The 27,205-nt window shown below is 40.3% G+C and overlaps 1 protein-coding gene across 1 annotated transcript in view; it reads right to left on the reverse strand.

The window, feature by feature from the left end:
* The window catches only part of CNTNAP5 (contactin associated protein family member 5), a 303,624-nt gene that overhangs the window by 123,719 nt on the left and 152,700 nt on the right, over positions 1-27,205 (reverse strand). Inside the window, exons 8-10 of the mRNA XM_068138943.1 lie at positions 16,516-16,780; positions 13,525-13,674; positions 12,362-12,533 (exon numbers count right to left, since the gene is read on the reverse strand). Coding sequence (XP_067995044.1) covers positions 12,362-12,533; positions 13,525-13,674; positions 16,516-16,780 — 587 coding nt within the window. The remainder of the gene's footprint in view (positions 1-12,361; positions 12,534-13,524; positions 13,675-16,515; positions 16,781-27,205) is intronic.

A 27,205-nucleotide genomic window follows, 5' to 3' on the forward strand; every position in this document is an offset into this window, starting at 1 on the left:
GTGTGTGGAATTTAATGGAACAATTACAGTATCACAGTACATTAGAGGTTGGAAGGGACCTCCAGAGATCACTGGGTCCAAACTCCCTGCCAAAGCAGGATCACCTAAGGTAGTCCACACAGAAAAAGTTCCAGGTATTTTGGTATATGAAGGTGTGCAGTTTAAATGCTTTATTTTGTTTGATGATGGAGGTATAGGTGAGCAATATTCAAACATATTTCAAGCCAGAAATGTTTTATAAAGTCCAGGTGATATCCCCTCTTACATCTTCAACTGAGTTGCATCAATAAGGGTGTCACAAGCAGGGATACAGATGTCAATCTCCCACTCAGTGCTGGTCAGGCCACACCTTGAGTAATATGCACAGTTTTGGTCCTCACTGTACAAGAAGGATGTGGACAGGCTGGAAAGGGTCCAGAGAAGGGCCACAAGAACGATCAAAGGACTGAAATGTTTGTCATATGAAGGAAGGTTGAGAGAACTGGGTTTGTTCAGTCTTGAGAACAGAAGGCTTAGGGGAGACCTCATAACCATGTACAAGTACATGAAGGGCAGCTATCATGAGGTGTGAGACTCCCTTTGTACAAAGAGTTGCATGGCAAAGACAAGGGGTAATGGAGACAAGTTGCTACTTGGGAGATTTGGACCAGATGCCAGAAATTTTTTTTCACCATTTGAACTATTAAACAGTGGAATAAACTCCCAAGGGAGGTGGTGGATTCCCTTACATCAGACAGTTTCAAAGCCCAGCTTGACAGGTTGCTGAGCCATCTCCTTTAAGCTATATTCTCACCCCAAAAGGTTGGACTGGATGATCCCTGAGGTCATTTCCAACCCAATATTCTATGAATCTATGAACTCATCCCACCACCCATTCACTAGCTGCCATCCAAATTCAAATAGTGTTATCTGAAAACATCTGACTCATTGCTATAAAACCAAGAAGGGAAAACATGAAAGTATTTCCTGAAAACAAAAAAAATAATCTAGACTATGAAATGATTTGCATTTCTGCAGAGAAGACACTAAATACCAAAAATAAGAATACTAGAGAGAATGAAAAGAATGGAGGCCAAATTGTGGGTGGCAGTATGGGGTGTTTTTTTTTGTTTGTTTGTTTTGTTTTGGTGGGTCTTTTTTAATACTTTCTGTAATTCACTGCAGGTATTATGTGGGAGTGAGTGTAATATTAAGTGTTTGCTTTTTCAATCCCAGCGTGGGATTGTAATAAATAAAATTAAAGCTCACTGGGCATAATTAGCCAGGACATTTTCTTGTTTGCATGGCCAACTTCTTCAGGGGGAGGAGGGGAAAGGAAAAAAATAAAAAAGGAAGTTTGGCTTCTGCTGCAGGGCATCCATTAAATCTTAGAGGAGATTTGGGAAATGCAGAAAAGAGACTGCTTTCATCAGATTTATCCTAACACCCTTCACCTGCAATAGTAATTAATTTCCCAAAGGCCCATTTTGACAGTACAACACATGAAGCAATGTTAAGTTCAGTGCTAAAAGAAAAGCAGGAAGAAGTCAAAAAATATTATTTCTTACAAGTCAAAATTAGTAGTAAAATCTAATGGAATCTACAAAGGAAATAGGCATAAAGCAGGATCTTAAAGGTCAGCTCTATTTAGCAAGAAAAAAGAACACTTTAAGCTAATTTAGTTAGAAAATGTTATAAAGAATATTCATAGATAAAACATTGATAGGGACAAAAATATAGAGACTAAGTACATGATCTGTGCTCTCTAACTTGAGTAGTACTGGGAAATAAACCCATGAATCAACTCACTATGCTACTCCCTAATGAGGTAAACTCTTAATGCCAATCCCACTGCTGTAATTCTTATGTATACCACATCCTGCCCTCTCCAATTGTATTTGCTAGAAGAACTGGAATACAGATAAATGAGGATGGCAATATCCGTGTGTGCTTTTGTCTGCCCGCTGATGCTACAGAAATGAAACACTGCTAAGTTTCATAAGAAAATATCCATCCAGGTTTGTGTTCCTTATTGCAGATCTCTGGAATTCTCAGGATGTCCTGCAAGATGTGCCATCTGACCTTCTGCCAAGGTGGATTCAACATGAAACCATATTTTTTGCTTCTCCAGGTCACTTAAGAAAACTGAAGTTTCCACTGCTATCCTGGACAAGTACTGTTAGTATTTGCTATAGCAAGGGCAGGGTGTCAGCCAAATAAAAATAGGACAACTCAGTCAGTGCTTCATCAGTGCAAAATCAACAGGAACTGCAGCAATCAGATGAAAGTACACTAGCAGTTGCAGACAGGAAGATAAATGCATGCATTTATCCATGCCTTCATGCAAATCTGAGCCTAAAGGAAAGCAGGCTCCGACTACCCTCAGAGTTAATTTATGAATAATGACAGGTTCAACACATAAATGGTCTTAATCCAAAGACTACCCAGTCTCATATACTCAAGTACAAATGCATGCATACTACTTAATATAACAGTGGGTGTACAACAGTGTGCTTCTGCATCTGCCTAAGTACTACCTCTTTCCAGGTCAGCTTTGCTACCAAAAAGTCTAGGGTTTCAAGCTATTTCAAGAACAGCGAAGTCATGAAATTTCAGGCTCCTTAACAGAGTTTTCTCTGTCACTGTCCAGTTTAAATACCACATCCTTTGTGACAGGGTATGAGGAGTTCAAGTATTAATGTAACCAATGCCATCATTAAAAATGTGACTCAAAGGGATGCAACACATCACAGGATGTGCCTCAAAAAGTCTGGTGGAAGCTACCATTTGTCTAGCACCATCCTGAAGGGCAAAGGAGACACATCACAGGTGTCAAGTCAGGGGAAAAGGAGGGTGGTTTTCCCCTTTAAACAGCCATTTGGCTCAACCTATACCAATTGCAACAATTCCTAAACACTTCTCTTTACGGAATTTGGAGGAGCTGCTAGAGGAAACCACACCAGATCTTGCCTCTTCGTGTACACATATAGTGCCAGAATTCCTGGAAATGGAATTTTCTTTTCTGTGACTAATGCTTGCTAAATAATCTGTCCCACTGCATGCAAGAAGTGAATGAGATGGATCAATCCATGCCTACATGCCTCTGGCAACACCACAGCCCTTGGTGCTGTATTCAAAGGGATCCATCTGCTGTAAGGGCAGACAGCCTTGCTAAGCCCAAAGGGAGCATCCGTGTCATATGATGAAGGGTTGGAAATCACAGTGTTTCTGGACTGAGGTTTAATGATTTTCTGGCACATTTTCATAATATCCATGGCAACTCTTGAGCTGCAATATCTCTTGAGCCCACATTCCTGCATCTATTCTCTTAACAGAATGCCAACCACAGCAAACAACCAACTCAGCTTCAGGACTGAAGCTACTATTTCTCATCCCAAAATCTGGCATTCCAACCAACTGCTGAATGGGAAATCCCAGAGCTTCTTGACAGTGTGGCCAAATTCTCAGCATCTGCATATTTGTTTTCCTACCCATTTAATTTATTTTTAAATGAGAGGCTTCCTGCATTTTCCCCAGGCTATGCTTTCCATTGTTTGCCCACACACAGACAAACCCACACTCTCACTGTGCCACTGCCACGTAGGAAGAGAAAATGCAGTGCAGAAAGTGTAAGTACTTGGCAAAATACACAATCAGATACCAATGTATTTTGAGATTAGCACAGCAATAACAAAACATATATTGGCTTTGAACAACAGAGATACAAAGAACTGTCCATAATGAAAAGATTTTTGTTTTAAATGGTAAGGAACTTGGGTTTTCTAGCCCTAAAGTTATAACATCCCTTCAGACTTCAGATACACAGTGCCTCTCCAATTTCCTTATTTTCACAGTGTCACAGCAAAGATGCAGATGAAATAAGTTTAAGAGTACCCCATTGAACTATTTGCCAGTTTCCAGCAATCCGTGGCTTATGGATTCATGTATGCCTTACTGGCTTTTCCCTTTATATTTGACCTCAATCTACAGCATCTAACAACATCCAATTTGATGCTGTGTAAGATTTGAATTTATGATAATCAGCAAATTCTTGTTTATTATTCACTGACTCATAGTCACAACTCCACACAGAGCAACCTCTGAGCAGCCCAGAGACAACACACATCTTGGAAAGGACTGGTTAGGTTGAAGTCTGTGAATACATCCAACAAGATCTGCATTTCATCATTCAGCAACTGAAATATAGATTGTGAAGGCACCAATATACAGTTGTTAGCTTGGTTTACTATGGGAAAGATGTCTCCATAGTTAACCAGTGCCTCAACACCTGCTTCTCCTATCAGCTTGAAAACTTCCAATCCTCATTTTGGCTACATTAGAAAATGTAACGGACAACTCAACTCCAAGAAGTCACAAGGTCGTGTGAAAATAGAGAGCCAAGGGAGAACAGAGAGAAGGAAATCATGTCACTGTTCATCAAAGGAAAAAAACACAGCCTAAGATGAACCATCTTTCTAGGCATCATGGAATTTGCAAGAAAAAAAAAATCCAAGAAAAACATGAGGCAATCACAGAGCTTCATCCTGCTGCAGCAAAAGTGAATCACCCATTTTTAGAAGCAAAAAGCAAATCAGGGAAGTTATAAACGAGTAGTAGTATTGCTCCTTCTCCTCCATTTCCTTACTCTGCAAAACTTAACATATACATATCAAGTTCAAAAAAAAAAAAAATAAAAAGAAAGAAAAAAGCCACAAAACCATATCTTTGGGTGACATGGTTTCTACTCCCCACCACAGCCCTGCCTCAGAGAGAGTGTGTGGGAAATCCATGTATCAAACAAGCTTTCTCACAGGCGGGAGAAATCGTGAACTGCATTCCTGAAAGATTTCCACGGGTTTGATTTCTTTTGTTATTTGGGTTTTGCTGTTTTGTTTTGGGATTTTATTCATCAGGTTTGGGGTGGGGTGTTTTTGTTTCTTTGATTGGTGTTTGGGGTTTTGTTTGTTTGGGGTTTTTTTTGGTTGGTTTGGGTTTGTTTTGTTTTGTTTCCTTAAGCAGTGTTATTATTGATGACACTTCAGAACCCCTAAAGCAAGAACAAGACACATCTGTTCCAGCTGGAGGAGAAGCCTGACCAAACGCAACAGAACTGCACAGAGCTGGAGGGAATTTGGAAGATCACATAGTGCATGCTCACACCCCAAGGCAGGATCATCCGTACCTGTGTTTGTTATTTCTCACAGACTCATCTAACCTATTCTTAAAGCCTTCCAGTGACAGGAACTTGACAGTCTCCTCAGGCAGTCAATGCCATGGCTGCTCTTCTATACATTCTTGTCAGGAAATACGATTACTCCCTTCTGCACTGCAGCAGCCTTTTAGCCTCTGAAGACCATCAGGCTGCCTCCCCTCAGCAATCTCTTGTGGTTAAAGAAGCAGAACTTAATCTTTCTTTACAAGGTTATGTTTTCTAGACACTTTTTTTGTGTCTTTCCATGCAGACAAGGCCATTCAAGAAACAGTTTAGCCTCTGAATATGCTGAATATATTTTTAGAGTTGACAGTTACCCCAAATTTCAGAATGAAGTCTGTAGATACTAAGACCTTGGTATCTTGGTATCAGTACTATGCCTCAGGGGTCATGCTTAGACTAGGAGAATGACAGCAAGCAACTGATCTGAGGTTTCTGCACATCACAGAACTGAAAAAACCTCAGATTAGAAAATCATTACTAGCACTAGAGAAACCAATACTTTTGTTACAGCTCTCGAAAGTCACAGGTTAGGGTTTGTCAATTTGTGAAGACATAAGACCCAGCTCTCCATTCTGTTATGCACATATGCTGAGCCAGAGAAAGGAAGCATTTGCATCTCTGGAGACAGCAGCCTCTTGCCTTTCATCAGTGTTAAAAAGTCTGAAAGAAGAGCTGTGTGCCAGCCGCACTACCCCAGCTGGCTGCTGCACTGGATGCAGCTGTGATTTCTTGCCCTGCTGAGTGAGAGTTTCTAAAACCACATCCCTAACCCATTTCCAGGAGGTTGTTTAACAGTAGAAAACTCACGGCTTTTTGCAAATACTGTAAAATACTGAGGGGAGAAATGTGTTAACACACATTAGGAAAGAGACATCCTGTTGTATTGGTTTTGTGTTTGTTGGGCTTTTTTCCCCCCTCTAAACTGGATATACTTAGGAAAGTCACTCCAGCTTCTATCTGTAAAGCCCCTAAAAGTTATCTATAAGTGAAGAACAGGGAGCCTGGCCATACACTTAAAGCTAGAAACTTAATAAAGCTCAAGAAAAGGGAATAATCCCTTCTGACTTACAGCATCTGTGAGAAGCAATTTTATTTTTTTTTATACTGCTTGCCCCTTCCCCATCCTTTGACACTGACACCCTTCATATAGAGTATGGGCCAAAACCAGAAAGTATTATTCTGTTCTCATTAGACTTTCTTACTACTGAGGTTTTCCCCTGGAAGTTTTAAGGTTTAATATGTGTACACACACACACAACCCCCACCCCAAAGAAGATGCCTCCCTTCCAGAAAAGCACTTACAGTGCAAAACACAGGGAGTGAAGCCTGTACTGTCCCCATAGCCCTGAACTTAATCTATATCACTCTGAACTGAAAATAAATTCAAAGTGAGTCTGCATTGATTTGTTTGGGGCTATGCCAGATGGTTTTGGTCAGAGGTGGCCAATGTAGTACATGTACCAATGCAAAAAACTGCATAGACACACAAAGGTATTTCTTTCCCTCCTCCACAAAAATTCTCTGAATTAAATTCACTTCCAGACACCTCTGTGCTGTTATTTTTGTGTTCTGTACTATGCCATCGAGGGAAATGCCAGAATTCTATAAGAAAATATATTTTCTGACTTATTAGAATAGAATAGAATAAACCAGGTTGGAAGAGACCTTCAAGATCATCGTGTCCAACCCATCAACCAATCCAACCCACCTAAACAACTAAACCATGGCACCAAGTACCCCATCAAGTCTCCAAATTTATACACCAACACCTGCAAACAACCCCTGATGTGTACCTGCATTCCTAACCAAGCAGAAATCTTTAAAAAGCAACACTAAAGAGCAATAAAGTTAAACTCACTTCCCTTTAAATACAGAGCAGACAGACTGCATAGCATGATATTGTCTCATTTTGTGTTTACCTTTTATTGGAATGGGGATAAATACATTGCAGGCAGCTATGACCTCTAACACTTCATAACAAGACCACTGTAAGCACCACACTTTGCAACATCCTGAGAAAAGACTGAGCAATTGCTGCATTTGGACAAGCACAGCAAATACGCATACTATGAATAAAAGAGGGGAAAAAAAAAGTTAGTTGGGTTAACAACAAGCAGTGGGGATAATGTCAAGAGTCCTGCAAATGCATTGTTACCGGAAAAAATTGCTTCCTCCCACAGATTCTACTTTCTTGTTCAGAAAGGCACAGAGAACAGTTTGCAGAAATAGCATTTTCTTGAAGGAAGCCCAGCTTTGTAGAGCTTGTGGGGTAGAGACAGCTGATATGAATAGAATGGGGATACCTCTCCTTGCACAGATTGTGTCACCTAGGGATAACATGTAGTTACTATACAAGGGGAAGGCAAACCAGAGCTGACTTGATATGTAGTAGCAGGAACACCAGTGATGCTGGTAGTACAGCTCAGGACTAGAAACAAGCAGTCTCTTAATAGGAGGCGGTGCTAAATAGCTTTCTTCCATCATCAGAAAGGTTCATATTACTGTGTTTAACTCCAGACCGCACAACATCTTAACGTCCTACCAAAAGCACAAAAGCCACAACTTTTCTATGTATTATCTGCTAATCCCAGCTCTTGCAGGTACATCCTGAACCACCCACTCAGTCAGGACCAGAGCAGCTATTAGGTGGTCTCATTTGCAGGATCACTGAGGCTGCAAGACCCTTTAGAGGTCTCTAGCAAAAAACCCTCTGCTTAGAGTAGGTCAGCAGCAGGATCAGATCCATGTTGACCCTTGTGTCTCCATAAGCATCTTCACTTGGCACTGTCTCCTTAGCCACTGAATGGAAAGGCAGCAAAACTCAGTATATTTCTATGGGCATCCTCATTTTTCATGTGTACTTTTTGATAGCTCAATTAGTGACAAGGCATTTATTTCCCAAGGAGTAGTTACTGATAGATGGAAATAACGAACACAGGGAGACAGAAGGCATTCATGCCAAGTCCACTTGAGCACACATATAGTTCAAATACTAGAGATGAGATGTATAGGCTTAGTTCCTCAGATGGCTCCATCCTGGGGTGGGGAAGGTGTGTGTGTGTGTGTATAATATGCCTACACAACTAGATTCTCTGTCAAAACCATACTGCTGGCATCAGTTGTAGTCCCAGTTTGTCATTTTTCAAAACAAGGTCATTAATTCTCTTCTTTTGAAGCATGAGCACAAGTTGCAGTGAGCTGCCTAACCACTGCTTTCAGAACCCAGGTATGAAGGATCTTGGTGTACAAGCCTGTAACAAATAAATTGCTTTCTGAATAGAGGTATTTTCCTCAAAAGAGGTTTGTTGTTTTTTTTGCTTAGATAACTAAGACAAATGTCCCATTTACATGTTAATTAAACTACACAATTCTCCCGTGTTAAAATTACAAAAACATGTGCTTTACAGTGCACACAGCAATAAATCTTATAATTAAGAAAGGGGAGATCACTTTTTCTTAGAGAAGATGCTTCTACAAAGTTTTATTACCACTTACAAAGAGGGAATGAGCAGCTGGGTACTATGTGCCTCGAACCAGACCCTAACTTTCCTATACTCCAGAGCTGCTGTGATACAGAGTGCTAGTTGGTGACTAGTTGAATTACAGTGTCAGACATTTTGTGCCATCTAAACTACATTTGAAAACATACTCAAGGATACACCGTGCAGACTAGATAATAATGCAGTCCTTGGATGTGAATTAAAATCTCCTGTTCTCCCAAACAGAATCACAGAATTATCAAGGTTGGAAGAAATCTCAAAGATCATCAAGTCCAACCTGTCACCACAGACCCCATGACTAAACCATGGCACCAAGTGCCACATCCACTCCCCTCTTGAACACCTCCAGGGATGGTGACTCCACCACCTCCCTGAGCAGCACATTCCAATGGCTAACAACCCTCTCAGTGAAGAACTTTGGGCTTGTGCTCAAGACCTCTCCCCAGCCTTGTTGCCCTTCTCTGGAAATGTTCAAGTGTCTCAATATCCTTCTTAAATTGAGGAGCCCAGAACTGGACACAGTACTCAAGGTATGGCCTAACCAGTGGAGAGTATAGGGGAAGAATGACTAAGTCTGCCTTCTTGAAGTCCAAAGTAAGGGGTTTGTTGTTGCTCCTCCTTGTTTCCCTGCGTATTGAAAACTCCACTATTTCACAATTGCTGCACCCTAGACAGCTTCTGCAATCACATCTCCCACCAGCCCAATCATATCTACTATATAATCTAGGTAGGTCATACCTACTGTTTATGATCACAAATAGTATAGATCATCTTTACTACAGATCTACTTGGATCATATAGTACAGACATATAAAGTTAGTAGTGTCCAGAGAACTGCACTGGAAGAGAGTGCTTTAATTTTCACTAGATCACTTTTAACTCCATTTACATGTGTGATTTATTCAAGGCAATGATTATACAAAGTACCACCATTCTTATTATGTTTAAACCCTAAATAATTGCATGGCATGACCACAGAGTGATGCTTGTCATCCTTCAGATATTAGAGATGAGGAAGATCACTTGCAGTTGTACCATAGATTTACACTGTAGCCTGGACTATGGTGATGATAAAGGCACTGGAGATGTCACAATCAGGGAATGGTATGGGCTGGAAGATTATCTTGTCCAATCCCTCTGCTAACACAGGTACACCAAGATGAGGTTGCACAGGAATGCATCCATGCATGTTTTGAAAACCAGAGAAGGTGACTCCACAATCTGTCTAGGCAGGTTGTTCCAATGCTCTGTCACCCTCGAAGTAAGGAAGTTTTCCTTAAGTTCAGTTGAAATCTGTGTGCTAATTTGTACCTGATGCCCCTTGTCCTATCACTGGCCACCACTGAAAGGAATCCAGACCCATCCTCACCATCCTTTTGATATATTTATAGACAATGAGAAGTTCCCCTCTCAGTTTTCATCAGATCCCATCCCCTTCTCTTTTCCAGGCTGAAGTGCCCCAGATCTCTCAGTCTCTCCTTGTACTTGCTCCAGTCCCCTCATTGTCCTTGTGGCATACCACTGGGCTTTGTCCAATAGTTCGCTGTACCTCTCGAACCAGTACTGGACACAATACTCCATGTGTGGCCTTATAGAGGGTAGAATAGAGGGGAAGGGGAACATCCCTTAATCTGCTGGCCACACTTATCTTCATGTGCCCCAGAATACCACTGGCCTTCTTGGCCCCAAGGGCACATTGCTGGCTCATGGTGAATGTGTTCAGAAGTGCTTCCAGGTCCTTCTTCCCAAGCTGATTTTCAGCAGGTCAACTCCTGCAGGTCAGCCTGTATTGATGCATGGGATTGTAACACTTCCCCTTCTTGAACTTCATGAGGTTCACCTCTGCCCAACTCTCTAGCCTGTTGTGGTCCCACTCAATTGTAGCACAGCCTTTGGGAGTGTCAGCCACTCCTCTCAGTTTTGTATCATCAGCAAACTTGCTGAGAGTATACTCTGTTCCTTTATCCAGCTCATTTATGAAGATGTTGAGCAAGGCTGAACCCAGTATTGATCCCTGGGGAGCAGCACTAGCCACAGGCCTCCAATGAGACCCTGCACAATTGATCACAAACCTCTGCACTCTTGTTCAACCAGTTCACCAGCCATCTCACTGTCCACTCATCTAACCAATCTAATCCAAAAAGTACCTGAGGATGTTAAGTTGAAGTTGAGATAGACAACATCCACTGCTCTCCTTGCATCTACCCAGCTGGTTACACCAGCATAGAAGGCTATCAGATTGGTAATTTCCCCTTCCTGAATCCATGCTGACTATTCCTGATAATCTTTTTTCTTCCACATGTTTAGAAATGAGAATAGCTCCAGAACGAGCTATTCTGTCTCTGAATCGTAATAGAAAAGTTATCTTCTATTTCAAAATACAAATGTAGAAGGCACCTTAGAATGACCCACTCACACTTAAAGATCTGTTTTTCCAAGAAAACAGCAAAATGCTTTTTCTTAATTCTCAGGAAAGTTTACATTTTACTGCCTTTTGTTAAATCAGCTGCTTCTTACCAATTCTGTTCACCATTTCAGGCACACCAAGTGTGAAATTCATACAACCTTGAATTCAGACATTGTTAAACATGGAAACAGGTTTGATTAGCAGAGACAGTATTATCTCCCTCAAAGTGAACAATCCTGAACATATAAAATGAGCACAAAGATCTCACATAACTGGTTTTGCCCACTTTTCAAAAAATTGGAGCTCCAGCAGGCTGATCCCTCCTACAGTAATCAATAATGGAGATTGGTCTTTGGTTTCATCTAAGCAACACATCAGAAAAAATTACATCAAATGCTTAAGTTCCTAGCATACTTCCAAAATATCCTGACTACTCCCTTAACTGAAGCACATGAAATTCACAGCAGTTCCACTTCTCTTTGCAGAACTTACCTAGACTTAAAAAAGACAAACAGACAAACAAAAACACTACCAAAAAATCAGAGGCTTTTATTCCATGTGCTAGCTTCAAATAACACATTCGCAGAGCTAATGCAGAAATATTTAGACACCCAAAATCCATAGGAGGCAAAGGAGAAATTATTAAATGCTGTAAAAAGTAATTTTATTATTTCCTCTTCATTCCTTCTGAGAAAATCTGTATTTCCTGTCAGGTTTCAGTTCAGGAGAGATTCAGATAAGTATCTAAACTGAGATGTGTTTCTGGTAGATACAGGCATTCAATCACATCGCCCTACTGAAAGGGCAGTATGTTGCATGAGGTGACCATACCTTGATGATAAACATGCTGTGCTAACAAGAATTGTAAGTGAGCTACTTAAGCAAAACCATCTAATATATTAAGAGGGTGACATGCTCTGATGAAGCAAATAATTTTTCCTTCTCTTTGATTTCACTCTAAAACTTCAAAGAAATCCAATGTTGTTTATGCATAAAATGTAATCCTTTCACCTATCTGCAGATTGATTGAATTTGCATACTCTATTTCCTACAAGTCAATCTGAAGAGAGCCTCATGTAATTGAAACTATTTCCCCTCCAGTTCTCCTATCTTTGCTGTAATTTCTACTTTCTGTTGTAGCTCCATTATGCCTAATATCTATAATGCTGGTAGATTAGAATTTTCACTTAATGTAATCTGTATTTATAAACCATGAGGATAAAAAAAAAAGAACAAATACAAGAAAGAAACAATAATTACCTGTCTTTGATGCCACACAGATCAATGTGTAAATCACTAAAATTCCCCAGGGAGCCTTGCTGAACTAAAATGAGGTCCTTGGGCTGGTTATCAATAAAGATGAGCCTCATGCAGCCTTGAAAGGCAGTAATGGGATTTAAACATTGGGAATCAGTGAAATTGTCAGGGCACCCTGTGGAAAAAAGAGAAGTGGCTGAGAATAATATTGGAATGTTCATCTATTTCTGCTGGGATTTCCTGATGCAAGAACTTGGAAGAGGTGTTTTCGTTTCTTGTACTATGCAACCTTCTGTTCTATAAATCCTTCTGTAAAGAAGAAAACAAACAAAAGACAAGGGAAAAAAAAGCAAGCTGTGCAAACTGCAAAATCATTATGGGTTAAATTCTGCTCCTGAGGCAATGCACAGAGTGAAAGGTTGAAATCCTGTGGACAATGAGCAACAAAACCATTTGTATCTGAGTTTCCTCACCATGTGGCCAGCTCTGAGATCCAAAAGCTTCCATGCATCCTCACTTAATGCTGTATCTAGAGGGTTCTTTGAAATCAGAGCCCCACTATGGTAAGCACTACACAGAAACATACTAGATAAAAAGACAGTTGATGTGATTCCCTTTAACTAAATTAATGTTTGCACTCTGAAAAGGAAAAAGTAGCATTTTTGAAGACTCTTCTATTTTCAAAATTTAGGTCAATCTACAGTCTTTTTCATGAGAGCACAGTACCTAAGTATCTCTGTAGTTCTGAGCATTATGTCAATTAAGCTCTGAAGTCTAAAGTCTCTGAGCCTGATCAGGACAGTGATATCTACAGGAATATTAATATGACTAATAGTATTCAGGCCATTTAACTAGAAAAAACACTTATGGCTAATTCAGCCATCATGCTTTTGACACCCAGATGTAGGTACTCATTGGCTACCACTGCCAGCAGTCCATTTTACAGCTGTGCTAGAAGTTGTGTTTGCAATCTATCAGGGTTGACCAGTCTCTTCGATCTTCCCTCCTAAATTTATGAATTGCGGCTCAGTAGGGGGTCTAAAGTCACTTATTAGAACCTTTGCTTTTAGCTGCAAACAGAACACACGTGGGGACACCTTCAGTAGTGAAACCCAAAGTATCTGCACCATGAAAATCCCATCCTTCATCTGCCTGAATCAACCTACCTCCAAAGTAGTATCTGTTCCCAGAGTAGATCCTTGAGACAGTGGTTGCATGGTTAGCAGTGGCAGCATTGTTATCAAGCGTCAGGGTAATGCGATGTCTTCTGGCATTGATATTAACAGAATGCCAAAGCCCATCATGGAGATTGGTGCCTGGCAAAAAAAAATATGAAATGTGAAAGAAGAGATGCACGAGACAACTGTGCTCTTCAAACCCCCTTTTGCTTCCAACTTGTGACTACGAATGTGGACTTGACACCAAAAAAAGGGAGAACAGTCAGCGGAAAACTCATTACCTCTGGAAACAAACCATCACAGAAGAAAAGACCCAAGAAAGGGAAAGTTTTGGAGAGCATTTAAAGTAGGTTGTCTCACATTTTGTTCTAACCTACTTTGGGTACTGCAGGGATTCATTGAGCTAGCCAGACCCTTCATCTTTTTGGCAGGACATTATTACCATTTTGTGGGGGTCTATGTTTATCTTCAGTTTGTTGGGAAATGCTTAGAACTTACAGGAGCTCACAGAGATCCCTTGAGCTTCTGGTACTAAACATCTGCCTGAGATTAGATTCCATGAGATGGTCATACCCTGTCTTGAACTCCATTAAGAAACCTGACCAATTTCAGTATGCACCAGTAAGATATGCATTTCTTAAAGCCCTTCAGCACTACGCACACAGTCTTACTGAGAGATGTATTGGAGCCTGTCTATACTGGATTTCCATATGGGTCTTGTGAGAGCTGGGATTGTTCTTCTGACCAGGAACCTATGAAGGTACATGAGAGTATTACAGTACTGGGTATCTTCTTTCTCTTCTAGACACTTGTGCAAAGTGGAAAATAACCTCCCTGTTTCCTTATTCTGACAATCAGTGTTCCATCTCATGGCTCTTGAAATAGCACCACACACCATGAAAACCAGTGAGCAAGCTTCTGAGCTCACATGCACTGGTGCAGGTCAAAAGTAACCTATTTAAAGTTCAAAACGCACCTTCAGGCTGGAGTCACTAAAATAAGGCACAGACAACTAGTATTTATGCCTCTCCCTAATGGAATATTTTTCAGTAATGTAACTCTCAGGAAATAAAAAAAAAAAAGGCAAATGAGAAGGTAGTGGCACAAAGAGGTATGAGAACAGTTCAAAACAAAATAATAAAAAAAAGTGGGTGTTATGTGTATGAAAAGCCATTTCATTATGAATTTGAAAACGAGACAATTTTCACAGTAATGGCTGTTAATGCGTGTACAATTTCCATAGAATAAGAGGCTGGTTTCCCCAGCAAAAAATGGGCATTTTTTTTCCAGCTAGAACAAGTCCATTTTTCAGTGAAATATGTTATTGAAGTTTTAAAAGATGTCAAAACAAAATAAGCCCCATTTGGGGCAAAAATAGGTCCATTCTTGAGCAAGCGTAAGTTTATTGTGAGTACCTGACATCTGCAGAACATGGCACTTGCAATTTCTGCTTACTCTCCATGAATAAGTAGGTAGTTAAGAAATGTTTTGGATAGTGCAAAGGCTGGGCTCAGGTTCATGATTTCAGAACTACACAAAAGCAAATACACCCAACCAAATATTGATATTGTCTCAGCTTTGTCAACAATTTAATTAGGACTGCAATAAAGGCTAAAAACTCCATTTTCAGCATTCAATTGCAGCGAGCTAAGGCTGTAGCAATCTACATGAATCAGGATAGATGCAGGGCTGCCTCATTTTCTATCATAAAGGGGAATGAAACATGCATATGGAACAGCTCTGCTTTGACAACTCTGTCAAATTTTATCTCTGTTTCTTTTAATAGACACATCTGTCCTCTTTTAGTCTGTACCGGGAATATTTGAATATTACACATTTCCAAACAGCTGCTCTTTTAGAAAATACTATTATTACTACTTAGTTCCCTCTGAGTTCCATCAGTCTATTATAGTTCTACTTTTGAAAACTGGGTATTTGAACTATATAGAAAATTAATTCCCCAGTCTCTCAGCCAGCACGGCTGCATAGCAGCAATGGATGTGCAGAGGCCCTTGGATAAGAACATTTCTGTTTGGGATGCCAATATGGTTTATATAGGTCACACTGGGATGGTAGGGGCACTACTCTGGTATTGCCTCTGTTGTACAGTCTGAAATTGTTTCCCTGTTGTCTCTTGGAGCCAAAGCATAGATGTTCTGGTAGGTGTTTACAAGGAATTTCCCCTGAATTTTAAGTCAGAGCTAGGCAACCCCATTTCAACCTGTTACATCCCACCAGCTGCCCTTCACAAAGCAACTTGCAAACTGGCTAAGACAGGGTGGGAGGAGAGGAAGCCCAGGGTCAGTCTCTCTTCTGAGGTAACATAAAGGGAGAGTGTAAAGCTATAATTGGAGGAAAGAAATCAGCTCTGAGGATGCCTTAAATTGTAACAGGAAACAGTGAAGCAGCTGAGCTTGTTCCTAGCTAGCTTCAACACAATCTGAGAAGAAGAAATAGGAAGGACTTCATGTGATCTAACTGAAGGAAGTTTAGCATGACTGTTTAAGAACACAGAGCTAATTGTCAGGTAGGCTGAGTCTGGAGATCTCTGGATGCCAACTTCCCATGCTTAGATCTACCTCAAACTGCACAGAGTAGTTCTGCCACTGGAAATCAAAGTAGGTGCTGGTCTCTTCTCACAGGTAATTAGTGATAGAATGAAAGGGAATGGCCTCAAGCTGCGCCAGGGTAGGTTTAGGCTAGATATTAGGGAGGAAAAAAAAATCACTGAAAGAATATTCAAGTATTGGAACAGGCTGCTCAGGGAGGTGGTCGTGTCACCATCCCTGGCTGTGTTTAAAGGTCATTTAGATGTAGTGCTTGGCAATATGGTTTAGTGGTGAACTTGGTAGAGTAAGGTTAACAGTTGGACCTGGTGATCTCAAGGGTCTTTTCCAACCTTAACGATTCTTTCATCTGGTGGGGTTAGATCTTTGTATTTTAAAGGGAGGCAGGTGACAGTAAACAAAAATTATGTACCTTCACTGATTTCCACTGGGTTCTCCGCCTCTTTCTGAATAAGTAGCGTCAATCTCCCACCGCGGAGGTAAACCAAGAGAGCTCCTGAATTTTCAGACAATTTGGTGAACAGAAGTAAGCCATTTTTATTCCATGTTCGAAACTGAAAGCTGACTGACAAACCATCAATTTGAGGAGTGCCAGGCAGTAGCAAATAGCTTCGACTGGTGCTGACAAAACTGATAGGAACGATTTGTGGTTCTGAGCAAGAAAAGGTCACATTCCCCTGCAAATAATAAAATAAAATGTAATCAACGACTTTTTTTTTGGTCATTTCAAAACATTCACAGTTAAACGAGCATTTATGATTTCTGATGGCCCACAAGGATAAAATAGGTGTTGTTATACAGATACAAATCTTGGAACTCCTTCAGCAATGTCACTGTCCATTCTGGGAAAACACATCAGACTTCAAAATTTTACTTTCACTTCAAATGTGAGGCATCAAAAATCAAACCTCAGTTCTTAGAAGGTCCCTTATCAAGGCCATGCCTGGGTACAGAAGTGTTTCTTTGCTAGCCTAGACAGACCACCTCAATGTGGCCACATCTGCTCCGAGTTTCCTAGCACCTCCCATTTCAAGTTCAAGTTTAGCTTTATATCAAGAAAATCAAACTCCATTTGATCTATGCTGACCTCAGGAACTGATATCAAAGAACAGCAAACTGCAGTGGAAAAAATCACCAAACCAACATAGAATCCTCTAATGCACAGGGGTCCTCCCAAACAGATTAGTTTTAGTCCAAATACAAGTCAAAATTTAGTCATTAATGACAGTTTTTTGTTTGCTTGGTTGTTGTTTTTCTTCAGTTACAATGCTAAATATCCTTAAAAGTAAAAACTCCTTCAACCACTTAACTCCTGAAGTTAATTTCCTGGGTTTGTTTCAAATAATATATAGTTTTCAGTAACAGTAGTGGTTGTGTTTTCTTTTACCCAGAATGAGACGGGCCTATGCTACTCCAACTAACAAAAGGCCACTTATTAACACAAACAGCAAAAAATAATTAGCCTGTATTTATTCCAAAATTCATAAGGAAACTCAAAGGAAAGGTCACTTGAATACAGTACTTTTAGTGGGATTAAACAATAGAATTCCTGGCCTGTGCAAGATCCCACTTTTGAGGGATCATTTAAAATTGACATATACAGCAAGAGTGGTGAAATCCAACGTTTCAATGCCGAATTTAGTTGATTACCTCAATCATTGAGCCCTGAAATCTATGGTGCTATTTGCCCAAAAAAAGCAGTGCATTTACTCAAAGCAGTCAGCAGAACCTATACCAGCACATATCACTGCAGTTTGCAGGGGAAATGACTCCACCATTTTGTTCAGCCACTGTAGGCTATCCAACTAGGCGATTCAAGCCATGCAATAAAACCTTTACAATGTGCAAAGCCTAGACACATTTAAGGAAGCCACATCTTTCAAAGTCACTCCAGGAGACTATTGCAGCTGGCTTTCTTTGAACTAGACTGCTTTGTAAAATACCAACTGGAATGTGATAAAAAACATTGGAATAAAAGGCTTTCTTCATGGTACCACTACCACAGCTAGTATCTTGCTCTAATAGGGTAATTACAACTAACAGCACCTGATGGATGAGTAGGAAACACAGAATCCTCAGGGAATTCCTCTCTGAAATACTGAGACAGCTGAGGGAACCGTTCCCTATGACTTGCCAGTGCCTGTCTTGTCTTCATTTTAAAATGGAAAACAAAGTGTCTGAAACAGACTGAGTTACTAGATGAAACACCTCTTGATAGGTAAATATCTATATCAAGCTATTTGCATATTTCCTGAAGTGCCATATGATACATACCAGATTTAACATTAATGAAAGATATCCATGGGTATTATCATATGGAATGAGTTTTGAGATACAATCCAAAACTTATCCATACTCACCCAAACATTAGACAGGTGGGGAGTGGGATGGAAATTTGCTCTCAACCTTTAAGAAGTTTCTACCACCTGCTGAGTTCTACCTGCATAAGAGATGCTACAGGCTTTTTGTTTGTTTGTTTTGGTTGTTGTTATAGTTCCACTTTCACTTCCCATTGATTTTATGACTAATTACAGCAACATAAAGAAATATGGTTAACTCTCTCTAGAGCTTTGGAAAAGTTTAGATGTTTAAAATGCCAAGTTTTCTACGGAATTTCAGACATTTACAGTGATTCAAATAACTCCTCACAAAGCAGTAAGACATTTACAGATCTTATACCTATATGGATCTTGGAGGGAAGTTCTAACATTAGCTAAGTGTGCATTCACAAGTGCCTAATTTCCTACACCAATAGTGTTACAAAATGCAAGACTGTAGAGTAGAGGGTTTGCAGCATTTGAATAGGATTGTTGTCTCAAAGCCCTTTGCAGATTTTATCTATCAGCAGAACAAGGTATGCCCGAACTGACTTAGTGGTGCTGGAGAAGGTGGGTGCAAAGATGAAAAAAAAAAAAATATTTACAATGCACAACAAACTCTCAAATGGCCTTAAAATAAGCCTGTAAAGACTGCTGTGTAGTCAATAAGCTTTCGGCTGTTTGTAGCAGCACTGCAGCAAAGTATCCATGATGCATATGCATGCGTCCAAATATAACAGCAAATCTCAGCCTGATTTTGATACAAGGTTCTCAGCACATGCACCTAGTCCTAAACTCATGGATAGCTGCAAACCTTCGAAAAACTGAGCAACACTCTAGTAATTCACTCTAGCTAGCAAGTTATACCATTTGGGATCTGTACAGAAGTAATGAGGAGCAAAGAGTGCTGTATGAATCCATGGCCAATTTTTGGAGACAGGGACAGGATCTACATGCCTCTACCCATGTTTAAACCTGTGTAGACTTCAAGCTCTCTAGAGTCTCCACTGACTACACTAAAGCAGAGCAAATGCGATCCCACATTTCACAAGAACAAGCTGGTGGGAATGCACAAAGGCAGTGCTGTAATATTCTATGTACATGGAATTAAAGTACATTTTGGGGGATAGAAGAGACATGTTAACCTTTGGGGGGGATACTTTTAAGAAGGTATTTTTGTTACATTTATTCAAGAATTCAGACCTACATGAAGTAAGGGCCACAATTAATTTTAGTCAGAGCTAAAAGTTAGCCAGGACATTTTTTTTGGGAAAAAAAATAATAAACTAAAAAATTGATTGCCATGGGAACTTAAATCAGCCTGATTTGTTTAGGGGAGAAACACCTTCTGAAAGAAGCATCTCAGAGCAAAACCAAGTGATGTAAATACACACTAACAACAGCTGCTGATGTTGTTATGCTAAACAATGCTCTCTACTTGCTTAGAGACCACCACACAGAAGTTTGAAAAAGAAGTGCAGAATCATTTGTTCATTGAAGTGGAATAGGTTCCCAATTACAAAACTTTGCCCTGAATGTTATTCTCAAACAAATTATGCCAGCAGGTCTAAGTCAAAAGCACATTGCTCCTCCTAAACCTGCTCTGATCAAGAGCATTTTGCATTAATTGACAGTAGTTCTGGAACTCCTCAGGGTCCATGCAAGACTCCTGGCTGACACTTGATTTTATAACTGAACCCAGTTTAACTGAAAAGTCAAAGGTCATTGGCTAGGAAATGGGATAAGAATAATCTAATCCCAAGAGAAAATATAGGAGACAGTCATCTCTACCCAGATGCTGAAAACTCTAGATATCATGTGGCAATGAGAATTCCATTGAGTTCATCATCTCCAGACTGATTAATGACTCCTCTAATAAGTGGTGAAATCTTTTCAAGAGAGTTCTCATTTTGCTGGCAAAAGAAACCTCTGAACCTAGAAATGCAATGGAGATATTTGTAATTTGTTTTCTGGCTACTATGACACCAGGCTTAAAATAAGAGTTCAAACACTCCAGCTTTGTGCAGGCAAGGTATGGTCACAAAGGTGGTTCTTGTTCAAGTAAGATGTGGAGTGAAGAGGTGACAGCATGTTACATCATTTTAAGGAAGAATCAGAGCCACAGTTGCAAAGTGAGAAGGATGAAAGTTGTTTACAAAGAAGACACTCTGAGCTACAAGCCCCAACTAAAATGGAATGGAATCTTTCCAGAGACTTTGTTATGATTGTATTTAACATTTAATAGGTGGAATTATCAATAAAAAAATTAATAACTTTATTGTAATTAATAAAGATTTATGAAAATATTAATAAAACCTATTTACTGGTTCAAAATATTCAGTTGTGGAACAGATACCTCACCAGCAGGAACAATTTAAACAATATGAACAAAAATCCAGAAACAACAAACAGCAATTTAAACTGTAAAGAAAAAAAGAGAACAACATCAGCAACATGCTGGAGATTGCCCACAAGGGAGTGGAAATTCTCTAGGGCAACAGACCTTTTAACATATGCTTATAAAAATCAAATCTCATAGATTATTCACTGCAAATCACTTTAGTCTAGTATGTTCAGTTGCAACATTCATAATCCACTGATTGTGGTACCACGCGGCACACGTGGGCGTTTGAACAGAACCAAAATGGTGTCAACCATGTGAAAGCTGCAGGAACGCAGTTTCACTTTCCGTTGGCTTCTGCAGCTTGTAGCACATGCAGGGGTTATCTCTGAAGGCTTCATAGCTGAAAGCTTTGTAGAAAAGAGGTTGCTGCTGAGGCTTGCAGGGCTTGTTGGCTTTGTAGCTTTGCATGTTGTGGAGAGGTTCTCCAGCTGCAATCTTCACAGCGCTGCTTGTTACTTCTTACAATAAAACAAAACTGTCCTGGGGTCTCTGCTCCTCCTGGGGTTCATCTCTCGGCCCAGCAAAACATGGGTGTCTGCTCCCAGGCTTTACAATGCTTTTCAGCATGGGGTCTTGCAGTTTTTCTGGATAAACTGAAGCACAGCTCAGATTCCAAATTGCAAGGCAAGCAAGGCTTGTGACTTCTCCCAGAACTTGGACAAGGCAAGGCACTGTCTCTTTGGGCTAGTATATATAGATTTCCTGAGACAATGATGGCCAGTGACAACAAAGATTAAGAGATAAAAACCTGATACTTTAACCTATAGAATCAGTTTTCTCCAAATGTGGCCAAAGGCACCCACCCCTGGCCCACTTGGACTCCAGGGCATGTTCAGACAAGCCTGGGCAACGTAGGCAATCTCCTGAAAAATCAGACCTCCTAGCTCCTGCCCCATTGTCTGATTCAGTGCATTTTTGAGGCTTTTGTCCCTTCAGGACAGACTTCTGCAAGATTTCAATAAAACCTGTAATCCTTTAACTAATTATTTCAGGTTTTTTTCTGGCCTTTCTTCATGTCACATAACGTACTATTGAACGAAAAGAGAGAAGAATGCCACAACACCACAGTCAGGGCAATTTGTGACAAGTTTCTTACACATAACTGTCATTCTCACAGAATATTAATCAAAAGTAATATGTACTTGGGAAATTATTCAAACTGACAGCTGAACTGAAATCCTCAACCCTCAGCCTACCAAAGGATATAGGCCAAGATCACAGTTTGAACAGACAGAATAATGAATGAGTATTTCTGAGCTCTCACTCTACCTGCAGGCTAGAGTATGAAATGGGCACTTACTTTTCCTCATTAATCACTCTATGGATACTATAGAATAAAAAGGATATCTTGTTTTCTGCAGGAGAATATAAAGGAAGATTTCATGCAGTAGGTAAGGAAACTAAAATCTGAAGCCTGGCTGAGATACAAATGTAGGTAAACTGGCAAGAATATCTCCAGCTCGGAAATTGGAAGACTATTTCTAGGTGTGAAAAGACTGAGGTTTCAGATGAATTTGCAGAGACCAACAGAGGAAAAAGGTGACCTCCGATGCAGTTTTAAAAGGGTAAGATGAAAGGTTGACATTCAACTTTAAGCAACTGGATTTTAAGAACTGGGGAGGTGCCTTCAAATCCTGGTTTTAAATTAACTATCTCAAGAAGGACAGTTGTCAGGAGACCCACATAGATTTCAAGTACTTCTCAAATAATTGCTAAGGAGTGAATGAAATGCAAATCAAAGTGAGATACCAGCTCCAGCCTTCTGAATGGTGAAAAATGTCTTCAAACAGGATGTGGGAACATTACTTGAGTTAGCACTAGGTCACTGAGTGAACAATTAGTCTATCACAAGAGCAAGACTTATACTTTCAGAGAAGTTCCTATACTGAGGTGAATTTCTCTTTCTCCGAGAAAAATTTCTTATGGAAACCTGAGAACTTTTCTGATCAAAGTTTCATTCATTAGATGATCACCTTAGAGAACTGCTCTATGTTCATTCACTCTAGGTATCATGTATGTCAACAAAATACTGTTTACCACAGGCACTGATATGGGGGATATTCACTCTATCTTTGTCAGACCAAACATAGAATAGAATAGAATAGACCAGGTTGGAAGAGACCTTCAAGATCATCGCGTCCAACCTATCACCCAACACCACCTAATCAACTAACCCATGTAACCAAACACCCTGTCAAGTCTCCTCCTGAGCACCTCCAGTGACGGCGACTCCACCACCTCCCCGGGCAGTCCATTCCAATGGGCAATCACTCTCTGTGTAAAACTTCCTCCTGACCTCCAGCCTGAACTTCCCCTGGCGCAGCCTGAGACTGTGTCCTCTTGTTCTGGTGCTGGCTGCCTGGGAGAAGAGACCAACCTCTGCCTGCTTACAACCCCCCTTCAGGTAGTTGTAGAGAGCAATAAGATCACCCCTGAGTCTCCTCCTCTCCAGGCTAAGCAGCCCCAGCTCCCTCAGTCTCTCCTCATAGGGCTTGTGTTCCAAGCCCCTCACCAACTTTGTTGCCCTTCTCTGGACTCATTCCAGCAAGTCAACATCCTTCCTAAACTGAGGGGCCCAGAACTGGACACAGGACTCAAGGTGTGGCCTAACCAGTGCAGTGTACAGGGGCAGAATGACCTCCCTGCTCCTGCTGGCCACACTGTTCTTAATGCAGGCCAGGATGCCATTGGCCCTCTTGGCTGCCTGTGCACACTGCAGGCTCATGTTCATCCTACCATCAACCAGCACCCCCAGGTCCCTCTCTGCCTGGCTGCTCTCCAGCCACTCTGACCCCAGCCTGTAGCACTGCATGGGGTTGTTGTGGCCAATGTGCAGAACCCAGCACTTGGATGTGTTAAATCTCATGTTGTTGGACTCTGCCCATCTGTCCAGCCTGTCGAGGTCTCTCTGCAAAGCCTCTCAACCCTCCAGCAGATCAACTCCTGTCCCCAGCTTGGTGTCATCAGCAAATTTACTGATTATAGACTCAATGCCCTCATCCAGATCATCAATAAAGATGTTAAAGAGGATGGGGCCCAGCACTGATCCCTGGGGGACTCCACTACTGACTGGCCGCCAGCTGGATGTGACACCATTCACCACCACTCTCTGGGTTCGGCCATCCAGCCAGTTCCTAACCCAGCTCAGAGTGCTGCTGTCCAAGCCATGGGCTGACAGCTTGGCCAGGAGTTAGCTATGGGGGATGGTGTCAAAGGCCTTGCTGAAGTCCAGGTAAACTACATCCACAGGCCTCCCCACATCCACCAGGCGGGTCACCTGCTCTGAACAACCTCCTCTGAACAACAAACAGGAATGAAGCCAGTCTTCAAATTCTCCTTGTCTGACATAAGACAGATGCCTTAGATCGAACTGGCCAATTAGCACAATTCAGAGCTAATTTTTGTTTCAGATCAAGGTAAATTGATCTATAGCTTTTATTATCTGGGGGAAAACAAAACAAACCTCACAAACAAAAAAAGAAAACACCACACAAAAAAACCAACCAACCAAACACAGAACAAACACAAACCAAATACACAGCTGTAAGGAGATTACTATGGGGTTTGGAGGTTTTTGTTTGTTTTATTAAATTTTTATTAATATAATGAAAACAGAGTGACATCCACCTCAAAACAGGAAAAATACACAGAAAGCAATTCTTAAGAGCGTTGTTTTTTCTCTTTTTTTTAATGTATTATTATGTTTTATTAAATTTTCCTCTTTTAAATTCCGATCATGGCACAGCACCAGCCTAAATGGTTCATATGAACTGCACATACTCCAGGCTCTTGACTGTAATGGGGTCAGCTTGCCCCTCTCCGTTATGCCAAGCATCCAAGTATTAGGCAGTTCCTAAGTTCTTAGCAACTGGAATAAGACCTTATAAAAAATACATTTAAGCCTTGGCTTTACAGCAAACTACCTTCTCCTCCATTTTCCTTATCCTTTGCTAACTCATATAAAAACAATTAGCCATCTCTCTTTCTCTTCTACAGCCACTAACAGCCTTATCACCTTCTGCCTTAAAACATCCTTCTCTGCTCAGCAGGTACTAACTACCCTGTTCACTCAATTTCACTATCCAGATAACGTAGTAAATTAAATTCTGAACATTTATTTCTAACCTGCAATTTGCTGAAGGCTGGTGACTCTCTAAGAGGCCTTGTTTACTCAAAAATGTGTCCTTTATTCCTGCATGTCATCAGTCTTACCAAAAAATGTGGGGTTTCTCCCCAGAAGACTGGCTTGACTTGTGGCCATTGCATCTACCAAAATTCTAACACAAAGAAACTTTCATATCATGAGGAGAGTTAATTATTGTAGCCACATATGGGATTCAATATTTACAGAACGAAAGACAAAGACAACTGAAATCAATGAGTAAATTGTCAATTAAACAGACTTAATTTCAAGACTTTGACCAGGAGCCACATAATTTCTTTCAAAACCTTCTATTACATCGCTCAGTGACCTCATGAAATGAGACCTCAAAATGAATGCTATTTTTATACACTTTCTTACTATTCCATACTTCAGGTAGGATGTGACGGGGACTCATCTGAAGACCCAGAGACTAGACAGAAAGATAGAAGAAACCATAAAAAGCCATTCTAGCAGGAACCAGATATTTCTGGAATCTGGATTCACCTGTGTGTGTGAGACTTATGCTTCCATCAAATAATTCCATGCAATTTTTATTTTTATTTTTTTTTTAATATATTCAACTTAGTCCCATGGGAAGCTGTGGAAAATGTCACAAAACATTTCCAATGCTTTTTATTTACATTTACCTTAGTTCGACTGAAGTGTAAAATGCATAAAGAGTAAAAAATAATAATTAAAAAAATATTCATAATTTCATTCATTTTTTTTTAAAAAACCCTAGCAGGGGTCTTCACAAATCACCAACCTGATATTCACAGATAGATCAACACTTGCAATAGTACTTTGGTAGAATGAAAAGTGTAGAGAAGTAAATTCTTCTCAAAAGGAAGGTATCTCAAATCAGCTTAATAAAATAGTATGTTTGGATTCTCTATAAAGGGAATGAATTATTAGTTTACATTCTCCTGTCACCAGTTATCTTTTCTTGCTCTTTGATGCTGGCAATTGGTTATTTCCCTGAGGCACTACACTGATGCATTTACATGTCACCACATCCCTTGCTGTGCGGGGTTGTCACTCCCAGATTCAACATGGCAGGCGAATGTAGAAATTCAAACATATCTGAGGGCTGACAACTTCTGCCTTACAAATACCCTGCACTCCTTTCAAGTCAGTGCAGGGTTTTCTCTGCTAAATAAAAATACAACTCCAATTCCTATCACTCAAAGATAACAGAAAAGCAGATAAGGCTTTCCTCTATTTCAGTGAGGACGTGGGGTGGAACAATGAGACGATTAAATATAGCATCTTTTCATGACCTATGAATTTCTTCAGCTACACTGCTTCTTATTTTGGCATCACAAATCAGTGACATACACAAATGACTTAACACCCTGGCCACAAGTCACAGTAGAGCAATTTCTAAAGGGGCAAACTGCATCTAGCAGTAGGTAACTACTGATGGCCAGGATAATATAGCTATTTTCAGAATGCTATAGCTATTTTTCTCTAACTACTTCCTCAGCCAGATGTATTAAGCAATTTTTAATGGACTTCTCTTTCTAGAATTGTATCATCCCCTTCAGCATTTACATACATCCTTCACAAGCACAAAATCCTTCCACAAGGACTTATCCCAGATAACAGCAGGTCAAATGTCCTTCTGTGAAGGACAATTCCCCTTTTGCTTCTTGTAAATGAGACCCCTGCTAGTGTATTTTCCTGCACCTAAATAGTTGCCCAAGAAGCATGAGTAACTGATTTATGATTTCTTATAATGGGAAGTCTGCATTTCTATTGTGATAAGAAATTAATAAATAAGGCATATCTTTAGATTATTATTTTAAAGCATTTTCTGAGGTTTCACAAGGATCCAGCCCCACAACTATGAAAGTAGTAATTACAGAAATTTGACTTCTCACAAAGTCTTGCAAATAAAACCAGTAACTGCTTCAGAGAGAAAATAAAAGATTCTCTGTAATTTCTGCACTCTCAATGACCTAGAAGAGAAAAAACACAACCCCCCTAAAAAAAACCCAAAACCCAAACAAAAAAAAAACAAACCAAAACTGAAACAAACCAACCCCAAGCAAACAAAAACCAAAAAACACAAACCAAAATACCCATAACAACACAACAGAAAAAAACTCCAACATACCATCAGGGACAGAAGAAACCCCAGAGATACTCCAAATAGATATGGCTACCACATAGAGAGGTTAAGTATCAGGCAATATAAAAATGGAATTCTGAAGGCAAGATCCAGTTCAAAGAG

This window comes from Melanerpes formicivorus, unplaced genomic scaffold (assembly GCF_026170545.1).
Source record: "Melanerpes formicivorus ecotype bairdi unplaced genomic scaffold, bMelFor1.0.p_v2 SCAF_5, whole genome shotgun sequence".
NCBI lineage: Eukaryota > Metazoa > Chordata > Aves > Piciformes > Picidae > Melanerpes > Melanerpes formicivorus.